The sequence below is a fragment of the Barbus barbus genome (assembly GCF_936440315.1).
Source record: "Barbus barbus genome assembly, chromosome: 36".
In the NCBI taxonomy this organism is placed as follows: domain Eukaryota; kingdom Metazoa; phylum Chordata; class Actinopteri; order Cypriniformes; family Cyprinidae; genus Barbus; species Barbus barbus.
In genome coordinates this window covers 4,182,918-4,199,017 of record NC_136714.1, presented here as the reverse complement: position 1 = coordinate 4,199,017, position 16,100 = coordinate 4,182,918, and the positions used below count along the sequence as shown (strand labels likewise).

The 16,100-nt window shown below is 35.6% G+C and overlaps 1 protein-coding gene and 1 pseudogene across 2 annotated transcripts; one reads left to right on the top strand and one right to left on the bottom strand.

The window, feature by feature from the left end:
- Positions 1–1,168: 1,168 nt before the first annotated feature.
- LOC306856232 (vesicle transport protein SEC20-like) lies at positions 1,169–4,783 on the top strand (annotated as a pseudogene). The gene is made up of 6 exons (XR_013786071.1): positions 1,169–1,241; positions 1,420–1,485; positions 2,350–2,441; positions 2,523–2,624; positions 3,077–3,189; positions 4,502–4,783. The product of XR_013786071.1 is annotated as a vesicle transport protein SEC20-like (transcript).
- Positions 4,784–8,603: 3,820 nt separating this feature from the next.
- Positions 8,604–15,777, bottom strand: LOC306855551 (stanniocalcin-2-like; the record flags this gene model as incomplete). Its single annotated transcript, XM_079394313.1, has 5 exons — positions 8,604–8,997; positions 11,752–11,963; positions 12,231–12,373; positions 14,576–14,747; positions 15,763–15,777. 5 exons carry the CDS (start codon positions 15,775–15,777, stop codon positions 8,604–8,606), a joined length of 936 nt encoding a protein of 311 aa, XP_079250439.1.
- Between the last annotated feature and the right edge of the window lie 323 nt (positions 15,778–16,100).

Genomic DNA, 16,100 nt, shown 5'->3' with positions numbered 1-16,100 from the left:
CAGAGCAGATGACAGACAGACAGACAGACAGAGCAGATGACAGACAGACAGATAGATGACAGACAGACAGACAGATAGATGACAGACAGACAGACAGATGACAGACAGACAGACAGACAGACAGATAGATGACAGACAGACAGACAGACAGATAGATGACAGACAGACAGACAGATGACAGACAGACAGATAGATGACAGACAGACAGACAGACAGACAGATAGATGACAGACAGACAGACAGATAGATGACAGACAGACAGACAGACAGACAGATAGATGACAGACAGACAGACAGATAGATGACAGACAGACAGACAGATGACAGACAGACAGATAGATGACAGACAGACAGACAGACAGACAGATAGATGACAGACAGACAGACAGATAGATGACAGACAGACAGACAGATGACAGACAGACAGACAGACAGACAGACAGACAGACAGATAGATGACAGACAGACAGACAGATAGATGACAGACAGACAGACAGATGACAGACAGACAGATAGATGACAGACAGACAGATAGATAGATGACAGACAGACAGACAGACAGATAGATGACAGACAGACAGACAGATAGATGACAGACAGACAGACAGATGACAGACAGACAGATAGATGACAGACAGACAGATAGATAGATGACAGACAGACAGACAGATAGATGACAGACAGACAGACAGACAGATAGATGACAGACAGACAGACAGACAGACAGATAGATGACAGACAGACAAATAGATAGATAGATAGATAGATAGATAGATAGATAGATAGATAGATAGATAGATAGATAGATAGATAGATATATTGACATTTTGTCTGTATTTATTTGAAAATGTAGTCTATAGCCTAAATATTTAATTTTTAAAATATAAGAATTACTTTTATATTGTTATCAATATTTCATGACGAATATTTATTGGTCTTGTTTTGTGCAAAACCATGATAGGCCTACGTTTAAGTTAAAAAGAACACAAGCCTATGTGGGAACATTTGCAGAAATAAAAATGTCTTTTTTGTCACTTTTGATTAATTTAATCAATCGATTCACATATCATAAATGTTTTCTTGGGGAAATACACTTTTCCAGGGCGCATCAAAAAGGCGATCGCAAAATGCGATGAAGTTTGGACGTTCCGACGTATCGTATAACAACAAACATGGCGTCCTCCTCGGATGTACATGTACGAGTTTGTGGCCAAGAGATGATCAAATATGCTCTTATTCAGGTAGACTTCATTCTTTATATTAATGTATCTAATATGGTCATACTGTCAGGTTTTTTTCCGACAAGCTAACTATAGTAATTCAAAGATGTGGCCATAATTGTCGTGTCTGTGTCAGTCAGCATGAAGAGGAAACAAATTGTTGTTCAATAAGTGTTTTCTCTTCGTGTCAGGACATAAGAGAGTGCTTTTGGATCTGAACTCTACAGTGAAGGAGAAGTTTAATCAGTTAAGACAGAGGATTCAGGTACATCCGTCATTTCATATGACCATATAGATAAATAAAATGTAAAGAAAATAATAATATGGGATCAAATTCAACATCTAAGAAGCTTCCAGAACGCATGTCATTTTGCTTTTATTTATTTATTTTTGAATCTGTATTTTGTTAGTTTTCTTATGTGATGAAAGTAGTTTGGACAGTTGGGTAATATCCATCATATCGATATGATTATAATATAATTATTGATGTTTTGTAGGTACTTATCTAAATATATAAATCTATGTAGAAATAACTTTTGTTATCAATATTTCATGGTGAGCATTTACTGGACTGAAGCAGCTTAGGTTTACTTATTATCCAAACATAATTTTAGACAGATAATGTTCAAATGTATCAGATACGGTACAAAAGGCTTCTGAGGAATATTTGTTTGTACGTTAGTCACAATTGTATTTTATTGCATTATATGTTAACCCTACAATTAAAACTACTGAGCTTTGATCATAAAACTAATAAAACCTCATTCTGAGATATAGAGTGACAGCTGATATTTATATGCATTTTATGTCTGTTTTACTGTTATAAAAATCTCATTGATTTACATTACAAGCTAGTCTTTGGTCATATAAATAATAACAACTGCATATTTTGCAACAATTGGACTTTTCAAAATTGAGGTGTTTTTTTTCCTCCTTAGGTGTGAGTTTCATATTCTCTTATATCACACTTTATGAACCATAAAACCCTGATTTATCAATTGCGATATAAAACACATTATTTTTTTCCATTTTCCTTAATATTTTATTTCAAGGCTCAATCAATTATTCCATTAAAAAGGCTTTACAGGGTTAACATTGCAGATAATAGCAAAACCAAACTTTTTGATAGGACATTGAACAGATGGCAAAAGAACAAGACCGAGAGACTGATAAACAAGCTATCTTGAGTGAAACAGAAAGCCATCGGAAGCAGATGTTAAGGTTAGAAAAACATTTTTATTGTCTAATCTTCTTTCTGATTATGTGTTGAGTTACAATATTATCACTGCTCCTGTTTTTCAGTAACCAGATGGTGTGGAGGAAGGCAAATCTGGCCTGCAAGCTGGCCGTTGACAACCTGGAGAAGGACGAACTGCTTCAAGGTGGTGATTCAGTTAGACAAAGGTAAACCATGCTGCTTTTCAGCCAGTCACAATCAAATCATTGTGATTGACATTACAACGTTTCTATGATTTTTCACATTTCAACGTTTCCCACTTTATATTTTTACATATGTTTTTACATTATACTTATAATAAAAAAAATTAATAAAATACGACATGTAATTACATCTGTAATTAATTTATGTAATTACACTGTTGACCCATTCTTACACCTAAACCCACCCTTAAACCTACCCATCCCACCAAACCTGTCCCTAACCTTACCCGTATCCCACCTCAACATCAGCAAGTGTTGTGCAATACAATATGAACACAATAAGTGCATAGTATTTAAAGTGAGACCACAAAGAAAGCAAAACAATTGCACATTTATGTGGTATTTAAATGGATAGAGGTTACTTCTCAACACTGTCCTACGCCATATTTACTCAATTCATCTGGTTGTGGTTGTAGGAAGGCCACTAAAGAGAGTTTGGGGCAGACATCCAGTGACATCACAGGGAGTCTGATGAGCATCAGCTGGATGATGTCACAGCAGGTGCAGCAGGAGACCATCGGAACTCTGGGTAAAAAAAGCCTAGGCGCTCTGGGGCATTGGGCCTGAGATCATAACCTTCATGATATAAGAACGTAAATCTATTAGAGGAATAGTTGGCTGACACGTGAGTAGAAATTTAACAGAATTGCCATATGTAGGGGATAACAAGGTTTTACACATGAAGAAATCTCATTAGAAAAAGGTTGGCTTATTCTGCATGTTGACATATTATGCACCGAGTTACTAATAGCAATAAAAATAAACAGTAATTAGAACTAAAATAATTCAAACTAACAATAATTAGTGCTGAAAATGGTTAGCATAAATAAATACATCTAAAAAAAGCAAGCAAGCAAACCAAACACAGTTATATACACCACCGCTCAAACACTTCCGGAGTTGGTAAGATTTTAGAATGTTTCTGAAAGAAGTCACTTGCATTCAGAAATACAGTGAAAACAATAATATTGTGAAATAAAATAAGATTAAATTTTCAGCATCATTATTCCAGTCTTCAGTGTCACATGATCCTTCAGAAATCAATCTAATATGCTGATTTGGTGCACAAGAAACATTTCTTCTTCTTATCAACACACATCTATCTATCTTCCCATCCCTCAATCAATCAGTATACCATAACATTTATGACTATATGTGACCCTGGACCACAAAACTAGTCATAAGGATCAATTTTTTGAATTTGAGATTTATTATTTCTTTAAGCTTTCCATTGATGTATGGTTTGCCAAGATACAACTATTTGAAAATCTAAAAATCTAAATATTGTTATGAAGTTGTCCAAATGAAGTCCTTAGCAAAGCATATTACTAAAGAAAAATGAAGTTTTGATATATTTACAGTAGGAAATTACCAAATATCTTCATGGAACATGATCTTTACTTAATATCCTAATGATTTTTGGCATAAAAGATCATTTTGACCCATACAATGTATTGTTGGCTATTACTACAAATATACCTGTGCTACTCATGGCTGTTTTTGTGCTCCAGGGTCACATATAATTTTTTTTTTTATGAACTAATTTGAAAAAATTGCTAGTGAAAACCAGCTGGTGAAATTATTTAAATGTTTGTTTTAAACGTGCAGATTAAGGTAAAAGAACCAAAGTTTTGAGATGCAAATCTGGTCTGGTTTGGATATTTTACATATAATATTATATATTAAATATAATATAATTTTATATATTTATGTTGAAAATCAATGTAGACATGAACATGGAACACATCTTCTGAACAACCATCTAACCTCATGGCTATGACATTTCTACGGTCTCGTTATGAATATTGCAAGTTTATTTTCTCCACTTGCTCTGTTTCCAGCTGTGTCCTCAAGGACTGTGCAAGAGACGAGTGAAGAGTTTAAGGCCATGACGGGAACCATTCACTCGGGGTGAAAACTTATCGGCGTGAACTGACCGACAAACTGCTGATCTTTTTAGCTCTTGCTCTGTTTCTGGCTACAGTGCTCTACATCCTGAAAAAGAGACTCTTCCCCTTCATTTAGTGGAAAAGGGAACCGTGTCAACTTTCCATAAATCATTCTGTGAATGTTACAACCCAAATGAGACCCACAGAGCCGGTAGTTCTTTCAAAACAAGGGGTTTGTCATCATTTAACCACCAGAAAGATGATGACAAGCTTCAGAATTCTCTGGGGAGAATATTAAAGTGCTAGTATAAAATCTCACTAAACAGAAATTCAGGAAGGAATAAATGCACTTTTTACTACATTAGTCTTAATGATTGCATTTGCATATTCAGTAGTATATTTTATAATCAGTGTAGTTGGTTGTACGATAATAAAATGTTTCAATCTCAGGTTAGTTCTGTAATATTCCAATAACCTGATGGACAGACAACCTCAAAGATGTTTGTGCCTTATGAACTATTGTAATACGCATTTTTGCATATAACTGAAGGTTATGCTTCATTGACACTATGTTTTGTTTTTTTAATAAAGAAGTCTCTTATGCTCACCAAGGCTGCATTTATTTGCTCAAAAATACAGTAATATTGTGAAATATCATTACAATTTGAAAGGACTGTTTTCTAAGATGATCAGCGTTGAAAACCGTTTATGCAGTTGTGTGTGTTTGATTTTTGATTGATTTAATTGATTTCTTAAAGAAAGCAATATTTTTATTCAGCAAAGATGCATTAAATTAATCAAAAGTGACAATCCTTTCTGAATTAGCAAAAAAATGTATCATGGTTTCCACAAAAATATTAATAAAAAAAAAACATTGATAATGACAAGAAATGTTTCTTGAGCAGCAAATCATCATGATTTCTGAAGGATCACGTGACAGCTGGAGTAATGATGCTGAAAATTCAGCGTTGCGTCACAAATAAATAGCATTTTAAAATGTATTCTAACAAAACTGTTTTAAATTCTAATGACTTTTCACATATTATAGTTTACTGTATTTGTGATCAAATAAGTTCAACCTTAATTGGCGAGCATAAGAAACTTGGAATAATTAAAAACCGTAATTTCCCCAAATTTTTGACTTTGCAGTTGACGTATCTAGCATATTTCATATAGTTTACAACATCAGCAGTTTCTGTAATTGATTGCTATTCTAGTCATTCCAGTGAAGCCGGGATTTCCTGAGTTGAAAACACCTGATTTAACTTGATTACATGAATATTAAAGATCTCCGAGCATGATTTTAGTCTGTTCACAACATGGAAGACGTTTGGAGTTGTTAAGGTCTCGCATGTTCACTAGAGGGTGTAGTATCTCTGTTTTACTGTAGTGTGTGTCTGGTTGTGTCTTGAAAAGTATAGGCGACTTTATGAAGAACTGGTCAGTTTTGTCCTTTATTCATTTACAATACCGTTTAGAATGATTTTTTTCAAATGTTTTTGAAAGAAGTCTCACCAAGGATCAACATTTTGATCAAAAATACAGTAATATTGTGAACAGTCAACATATTAGAATGATTTCTGAAGGATCACGTGACACCGGAGACTGAAAATTCAGCTTTAAATCACAGGAATAAATGACATTTTTACGTTTCCAAATAGAAAACAATTTCAAATTGCAATATTTTACAGATTACTAAGGCTTCTTTCAGAAACATTAAAACATTTTAATGATACAGTTCTAGTCCCAAAAATGATGTAAATGCAAATTCGATTTAGAAATGCAGTCACATGTATCAGTTTAGGCCCTGTATCTTGTGCAAGCATTTCTTCTGTTGCAGTAGAGTTCTTTGCTCTTTAAGTTTTGCTATGATACAGTAGTATGTGAAATGATCCTGTGTGTGTGTTGCATAAAACACTGTGGTCTTGCTGCACTTGGTTTCTGAGGGTAAAAAGTTACCCAAGTGCTAGGTGTGCTATTTTGTTTTATTGCATTATAGTTTCTTTATAACCTTTCAGAAGCTGTGATGATTTATGCATGTTTTGAATCCACAAAAGGCCAAAAATTGGATACAAGGTTAATTTATTGTGGAAAAAACTTTTTTTTTTTTTAATGAATACATTTGATTACTTTGATACAGATCCAAAATAGTAAATAATTGATCAAATAAATAGTATAAGCATGTATATAAAATGACTTACCAGCACTCTATAGTGGCTGAAATGAACCTGACCTGAAAATCCACAAGATACACTTCATGCATAAATTTGAAGAAATTAATTTAAATTAAAAAAAGTAATAATGTAAAATATCTACAAGAAACACACTGAAACAGAGGGGAGTGAGTCTAGGCATTTACCAGTTTGCCTTGTGAAAATATGGGACACATTCTAACTGTTTTTATGCAATATATTATACAGTATTTCAGTACAGGTGCGTGTTACAGAGATGAGGTAGGTCCAAAATCAAAGATCTGCATATATATTATTTTAAAATGTGTGTGTATGTAACTGCAATCTATCAAGGAAGGCATAGGTTTTTATCACGTATGAAAAATGTCAATTCCAAGCAAGAAAAATATGAAATCTGATATTACATATTAGATATATCACATTGCAACACTGCAGTGAACACAGCTGAGTGTACTGCATGAAGCACGTGGCATATACGAGCTTATATCTGCTGCTGAGGCTTTACCTGTGCTCAAAAACAGTCCATCTCACCAAATCTGTCAGTAACACGTCCAAATCCATATTTCACCCCAAACCAAAAGACGTGGATTAGAAGAGACTCGACTTAATGTTAAAGGTTTACAGTATTTATTTACTGAAATGCAGCAAAAAGAAAAAGTCAAGTACATTAAGGCTTGAAATAATGCCACAATTCAAAACATTTAAAGGTCCTGAATATTCAAAAATAAAGTAAAAATAATAATAATATGGTGAAATATTATTCCAATTTAAATGAGTTATTTACCATTTTAATATATTTTAGAATATATTTTATTTCTGTGATGGCAAAGCTGAATTACTCAAGTCGTCAGTGTCACGATCCTTCAGAAATTATTCTATATTGCTCAAGAAATATTTCTTATTTTTATCAATGCTGACACACTACCATTCAAAAGTGTACAATTCAAAAGAAATCGATACATGCATTCAGCAAGAACAAACTAAAGAGATCAACAGTGCAAAAATTCAAATTCGATTTCAGCTAAATGCTGTTATTTTGAACTTTCTATTCATCAAAGAATCCAGAAAAACTAAATATTAAGCAGTGAAAGCTGTTTTCAACACTGACAATAATAATGATGATGATCATTCTTATTGTACTTATTATTTTTTGTGGAAACCATGATACATTTTTTTTGTATTCTTTGATGACTAGAAAGTTCAAAAGAGCAGTATTTATTTGAAATAATACTTTTTGTAACAAAAAAATATATTTTTACTATCAGTATCTAACAGAATAAAAGCATTAATTTCTAAAAAAAAAAAAAAAGACTGACCTCATACTTTTGAGTAGTAGTGTAATCCAATGTTTAAATGATTTTTTTTATTAATATATATTTCCTTTCTTTTGGGGTGAAATGTGACCCGGACATGTTTCCGTGATGTTCGCCCGAATGGCCTTGCATCAAAGCAGACAAGTACTGAGCAGATGGAATGAATGTCATCACAAAACACAAGGCCCGGTTTTTGTAATAATGCTATTCAGAACTGCAGCCTGATAGACTCCTTCTAAGCATTCTGAAGAGTCTGCAGTCTGAGGAATGCACTTAAGTCCACAATCTACAAATACATCTACAAAGGGTGAAACGCCACTGAAATATTGCGAAACTGTTGAGACTCCTATCAAATATTGTACCAGTCCGTGTTCTCACAGAATGACCTACAAAACAAACACAATGGATGGCAGCTCTAAATGTATTGTCACATTGAAATACCCTGTCGTCGCTGGTGCTCTTTTATAGAAGCACTGGAGACTGCAGCTTATTTGTCCTTGAGCGAGGCAGGGAAGGAGATCAGTGAACGAGCCATTTTGGACGTGTGGGCTAAAGGCACTGAGAACCCGCTTCCCTTCTCCTCCTTTTGGTGGCATTCAGAGACCTCTTTAGCTCTTTTTCGGCATCAGAGGCGTTGTCTTGAGGACCTGAGGACTGATTTTCATCTTCTGTGAGTGTCCAGACCGTTTCCCCGTCGGCCTCTGGGAGACGCGGGCTCGCGGGAGGGAGGGAGTTGCCTCTGGCACCCGGGGGGGTGGTGATGTCTGGGACAGGGGCGAGGGTGGAACCGGCCTGGTTCTCCACCTTTCCGAGGACACAGAGACTCAGACTCCCGCACAGAGCTCCCCAGTTCTGCTCGCACTGAGTTCGTATTCGGCGGGCGATGGCGACGCGCACCTCCTCGCCGCATCCCAGCAGGATGTTTACTAACTCCACATGGGGCCTTTCGGTGAAGGAGAGGAGACGGTTAGAAGACTAAAACCACAGTTAAGGCCCGTTCACATCAAGAACGATACACGATACTACTATACTCATAATGGCCTAGAGGACCGATATCATTGGAATTCCTTTTAAAATTATAAGTAATAAACTCCAACTAGAATCCATCCTGTTTTAAAGGGTTGTTCACCCAAAAATGAAAATTAGCCCATGATTTACTCATCCTCAAGGCATCCCAGTAGTACAGTATACAGGTGTACAGGCGGGCGTTTTTTTTTTGTTTTTGTTTTTTTGTTTTTTTCAATAGTCAGGGCTCCAGACTGAATATTTTTAACTGTATTACTGACAAATGCTTTGATAATAAATAGACCTAACTCATAGAAATTACAATGTGCAGTATTCTTTTAATTTCAGAGGGATATATGACAAATATATACATGATATGATACAAATACTATTGTTTTGCATTAATAAGTGCAGTTATTAATAATATTACAGGTTAATTTCTTGTTTATTTCATGTTTATACACATTTGACAGTAAAGCACTAAGCTTGAGTTGGGAAGCATACAAAATGTATTTTATTAACAACAGTAACATGTACAATAATCTATTTTTTAAATAGAAAAGATATATATTGTACTCTTATTAAATGTACCATTATTCTTTCATAATATTATGTGGAACTGACCAACAACTTCAGTGATTATGTGTGATTTTTTTTCTTACTTTATACACAAAAAAGTGTAAAACTCGGACAAAATGTGATTTCTTGTTGATTTGATATTTTATAATTGTGATTTTATAATTTCAAAATATAAATGAAAAAGCAGAAACGAATGACTAATAAGCAAATAAGTGCTCATCTGCTGCCATCTACAGGTTATACTGGTGATTTGATGCATTTTTTAATTTTACATAAGTATATTTTGGTCATCCCGTTAAAAATAACATTCAAATTGAATCATTTTGGAGCTTTAAGGTGCTGGAAACAGTTGTATGAAATGCTTGAAAGTCATTGAAAATTGCTTGAATTTCTCTCTCAAAAGGTTGTACAAACCCTGAAATGAATAATGTAATAACATTCGATTATTTCTACCACAACACCATGGTTACAGTTGTGGTACTTTTCCACTGCGTGGTACGGCTCGGCTCGGCACGGCTCAGTTCGGCTCGGTTTGTGTTTCCACTGCAGTTTAGTACCGCTTTAGAGTGGGCGAGATTATTCACGTGTCGTTATAGTTGCGCCACCTCTACTGCCGTGACTCCTGAAAAACGTTTTAATTCTGCATCGCTCCATCACGCTCTCACTGGATCTGCTCCTCGGCTATCAACGAGAGGAGCATCTGTACTTCCTCAACAGACAACGAAACAGCCATTTTTGGTTGATAAAAGAAAGGTGCGCTCATTCAAAACAGTTGCGTTTGATCCACTGGCTGTGCTGATTTAAATCTAGCGGGTCTGTTGCATCTCGTGCTGCAAGTTCAATGACGCAGGCAGTGACGATTCTCTCCAGCCAATCAGCGATCAGCAGAGTTTACACGTCACGTTTTGGTAACGGTATGGCTCGCTTGGAACCTCGGCCGAGGTGGTACTAAAAAAAGTACCAGGTACTATACCCAGTGGAAAACCCCCAAAAGTGAGCCGTACTGAACCGTACCTTGCTGTACCATGCAGTGGAAAAGCGCCATTAACGTTATTGCGTCTTGTTCTCTACGTCAGCGCCGTTTGATCTTTTTATAACAGAGATTTCTGTGCAGAATTTGAATGCATCTTACTAGATCTAGCAGCAATCTTTTTTCATTCTGTGGTGAATTCAAACGCTTCTCACTGGATCTAGCAGTGCTGTGCTGTAACAGTGTCGCGAATTCAACTTTGGTTCCAAGGTAACGTTGTTCTGAGCACAGACAGGTTTCGCCAGTGCGACCGCTCACAAAATTTAGTCGCACCAGCAGAATAAATGGTCGAAAAATGCGAGCATTTGGTCGCAGTCTGGAGCCCTGATAGTCCAAAAAATGTCAAATAAAGCACATCCATCCATAATAAAACATGCCTCACACGGCTCTGGAGGGGTGAATAAACGCCTCCTATAGCGAATCGATGCATTTTTGTAAGAAGAATATCCATATTTAAAAAGTTATAAACACTTCTCTCACTTCTGCTAAAAGTTTATAACGTTTTAAATATGAATATTTTTCTTACAAAAATGCATCGATTCGCTACAGAAGGCCTTTATTCCCGAGAGTATATCGAGAGTATTTCTGCAAGTAAACAACGCATTCGTGCGATGCTGGTGATATAGAATACATTGTGATACTCTCGATAATGGCAGAATACATGATTTGGAGGAGAAGAATTGTTGAATAAAGTCGTTATTTTTGTTTTCTTTGTGCACAAAAAGTATTCTCGTAGCTTTGTAAATTACGGTTGAACCACTGATGTCACATGGACAATTTTATCGATGTCCTTACTACGTTTCTGGACCTGGGAAGATTTCAGTTGCTGTGCTGTCTATGCTAGGTCAGAGAGTTCTCAGATTTAATCAAAAATATCTTAGGTCTTACGGGTTTGGTACAACATGAGGGTGAGTAATTAATAACAGAATTACATTTTTTTTGGGTGAACTATACCTTTAAACCATGGTGCCAGCACAAAAAGACACAGCAAAATCTACTTATCGCTATTGACAAAATCCAAGAAAAATATCAAAATATATATTTTTTTGTCAATATTGCACACCCCTATATTGAAGCACTCACCCTTTAGGAAATAGGTCCTTGAAGTGGATCATCTCCACCATGACATTGACGTTCTCCCTCACGGCAGAGCAGAGGTTGTGTTTGACGTAGCACTCGCGCTGCAGCTGGAACACCATCTCTTTCACGGCCAGACACTTGCGGCTGACGCAGCTGAACTTGTGGCGAAGTCCATGGGCCATGCATTTCAGCGCATCTTTGATGAACGATTTTCCCTGCGGTGATGCATAAGTCGTTCATCAAGCCAGAGTCGTTAGCACATGCAGTTAATGACAAAATGCCATCTAAGCTAATTTCAGCTCAAGTATGTCTAATGATAAGGACATCTGCCAAACTGCCAGCTCTCAATGATGAGGTGCTGTAGACCTCAGTGGAAATGCAAGATGCCAATCCAACCTCAGACAAAGTATTAAATAGCATTATAGTGTACATGTTATGCACATTGTGATATAAGTACATTAGTGAAGCAGGCAGGATCATACCTGGGAGTCAAATTTGCCAGCGTTGTGGAGGAACGTCATGCAGATGTCGTGTAGTCCGCGGATCTCACAGGAGTTGTTGTTGAAGCACTCGAACATCCCACAGCCCACATCACCTGCGTTCACCAGACATTGCTGAATCTCCACTGGAGAATGATCAAGCGAGAGAGTCATCACATTACAGCTTTTCCAGTAAATACACATTGCTTTTGCTATATTAACACTATTAAATATATGCTGTTAAATTTGCAGTAAAAAAAAACTAGTGGGCTTTAGGGATGCCTGTATATTTTACAACTTAATATCTCAATATACATAATTTAACTATCAATGTCCATAAAACATGGCTAATATTCACACTGTAAAAAAAAAATCGTAAAATTTACGGTAAAAAACTGGCAGCTGTGGTTGCCAGATTTCTACCGTAAAAAATACGGTAGCAACGTTTTAGGTTTTACGGTTTTAACTTAAATTTACAGTTAAATACCGTAATTTCTTTAACTGATATAATCTTAATATACCTACCTATTAAAGTACTGAAATCTGTTTTGTTCTTTTGAAATACACTGGTAACCACCAAATGCAGGTGATGATGAGAAAGTCACATGATGAGCCAAAGCCCATCACAAGCAACTTTTAAAAAATAGAATATACAGAAGGTGCACAGTGTCATTCACACAAGCACTAAACACCATCATGGTGAGACTCATTAAACTGAAATATGCTATAAACATTAATTTAACAACATTAGATGTAACATACAACCCTAATAAACATAACTGATAAGAAAAAAATAAGAAGAAACATAGTTATTTCAAAGAAAAAACGTCAAATTCAAACAGAATTTGAAATGGAACGCAGGGAATTCTGGGAACGTCAGTTTACGGTTTTTCCCTGTAAATTTTACAGGAACTTTCCGTTAACCATGTAACAGGTTTTTACCGTTAAAATCACGATCATTTTTTACAGTGCAGGGTCATGCACACAAAGACAAAACACCATCAAGGTAACACACACAACACTAAAATAATGCCATAAACAATCCTTAAGTAACAAAAAATGTAACACAAAACACCCTAATGTACATTACTGATTAAAAAGAAACAAATTATTTCTAAAAAACCATGTGATGTTTCAGAAAATGTATAGTTTTTACTTGTAAAAACATTTGAGAGTATTTTACAGTAAAATTACATATGTGATGTTTATCCGTTTACAGTGTTTTACTGTATAATTGTTTACAGTATTTTTCTGTAATTAATTTTAAGTGGTAATTTGTATAAATATGGTTTAAATTCAAATTTTTATTTAAATTCTAAAAATTACAATTTAATATTTTTTATACAATGATTATAAAATAATTCAACAACTAAGTCACAGTGCGTATAACATGGATATTTGTTTGAAAGATTGCAAGAACTGTCAAAATAATCAGAATGTTCCATGTCCGTTATGTTTAACATATGAGCTTTGTTTGTGACTGAATCTCTTTGTGGACTTTGGTAAGCTTTGAAATGCAATGTTCTAAATTTACATTCACTAAGTGTAATTTGCAGCTTTATGACAGTAAATATTCTTAGGCTTTTGACAGCTGCAGTTAGATCAGCAAAATGTTAAAAAGTTTGGTAGGCCACATTAAAACATTTGGAACATTATTTGTCTACTTTTTAAACTAAAAAACAGAACTCAGTGGCAATGATGGAGGCTATGAAAGTTTTAAAAGTTTACAAATAACCTTCCAAATATATAATTTCAACTTTGCCAACAGAGCAGAGAGTTTGAAACCGCTCACATGGCAACATTTCTGGGTGAAAAGCATAGCAGCGGTAGAAAACAAAGCCATTATAACATGTATGTGTAGGTTAACTGCAGTTAAGGGAAGAATTAAGAAAAACAGGAGTACAGCTATAGTAATATAAGGGTTATTCAGAGTATGTAACCTTTAAGTCAGAACAGCTAATATTATTATTTTTTTTTTAAATATGTAACGTTATATATTGAAAGTCAACACTAAAGTCTCACCATTTACTATGTCTACGTTTATTTATTTTTTTTGCTTTAAGGATAAACATGGCACAAATATTTTAATGTCGGGAAGTGATAACGCCATGAGAACGTTTTTGCAACGGTGTGAAAATGCATTTATTATACATTTGATGTATTAAGTAACTTAGGCTACGTAGAATACAAACGCATTTCAATGTTGTGCTAACCGGGATGACATATTTGATTGAACACATGAATTAAAAGTTTGATGCAGCTTTAATACAGAATTTAATCAGCTCCACGCATTCACGGTCTGTCGTTGATTTTCTTTGCATGCACTGCGCAAAAGCCCTATTACCTACCTGTGTTCTGCAGAGAGAGTCTTCTCTTCTGGATGTTCAGTGATTTCTCTTGCGAGGTGTCATGAGCGCTGCTGGAATCAGTCGCGTGTGTTTGCCGCACCGCCAAAAACAATACAAACACTCCTATAGTCAGTTGCACACGCATGTCTCGTGACGATGATGATAACGCTGTCTAAAACTGCGAATATTTTCGGATCACTGTAGCGTTACCATAGAGAATGAAGCGCACGCGGCGGAGGGAGTAGCGCAGACGCGTAGTGAGGATCTGGGGGATGGATGCTGCCTATATTTCCTCCAACTCATGTCAGTTTGGATGAAGGAGGTGAGCAGGTGCTGACCAATCACAGTCACCGGCGAGACGACAGCTCACACAGCACGTATAGCGCAGACCGGGGCTAGTTGTCACAAGGGTTGTGGTTGTATCTCACTAACTATAAGGTTTGAGTCAAACGTCCAAATGCATTTTTTTTGGGGTTTTTAATGATTGCAACCTCCAAAACTAAGATTTAAACATTTCATTTTTTGATATAGTTTTTCATGTCGTGTCGGGGCAACTTGTCACATGAGACATAGGCTGTATTTTGTCATTTTATGCAATTCATTCATGGCAATTTCTGTTTTGTATGCATCCTGTTTTGATTTTTTTTGCTGGTGTAATTGTTTTGTGTTTCCCTTTTTTACTGTTTAAATATTCAATTTTTTATGCATGGAATAAAAAGTGAGACAACCAGCCCTGATCTCCGCTGTTGTTTCAGTTATAGCTTTAGATCTTAAATTATCAAATTAATAGTTTATGTCTTGGCTTCTGATTCGTCAAATACAGTGTCCCAGCTGTGCTAAAAATCCATGATATAGTAAGAGCTATGACATGAAACACCTGTTCATCGCTCGTCTTCTCGTAAGCTAATGTGAGATTTAACAACATGCAAAGTTGACTTCATTCAGCTGATATTACATTTAGTTATGAGAAGTTTTGTTATACACACATTTCATTCTGTGTTGTGTGTTATGTCCATGCACCTTATATATGAATGCACTTAGTTTGGCACACTCAGGCAATATGACCCATTTTTAGTGATGCATGAAATTATATATTACTGATATGTTTCATTCAGACAGAGCTGTGGACACTTAACCAATGTAGAATTACAAATGTTTATGTACCCCGACCTTTTGTCTTAACTTACTCTGGAGGGGGTCATAACCCCTCCCCCCCATCCTGTAATTCACACCTAGTCATATGATCATACAGTAATGCAGCCTCCAGCTATCAGGTGGCGAGTACACATGTTAAATCTATTAGATGGACCTAATGGGATTTTCACGTTCAGCCTCAATTAGACGGATATATAACCCAACATTGCTCCAAGATAACCTCCTGAGACCCAACACAAGGAATCACCATTTACTTTTCAAGTTATTTTTATTTATTATAACGTTTAAAAGAAACACATTACTAATAGTTTTAAAATGTCTACTTATTCCTAATAGGTGTAGCTATATGACACTATAACTTAATAATATA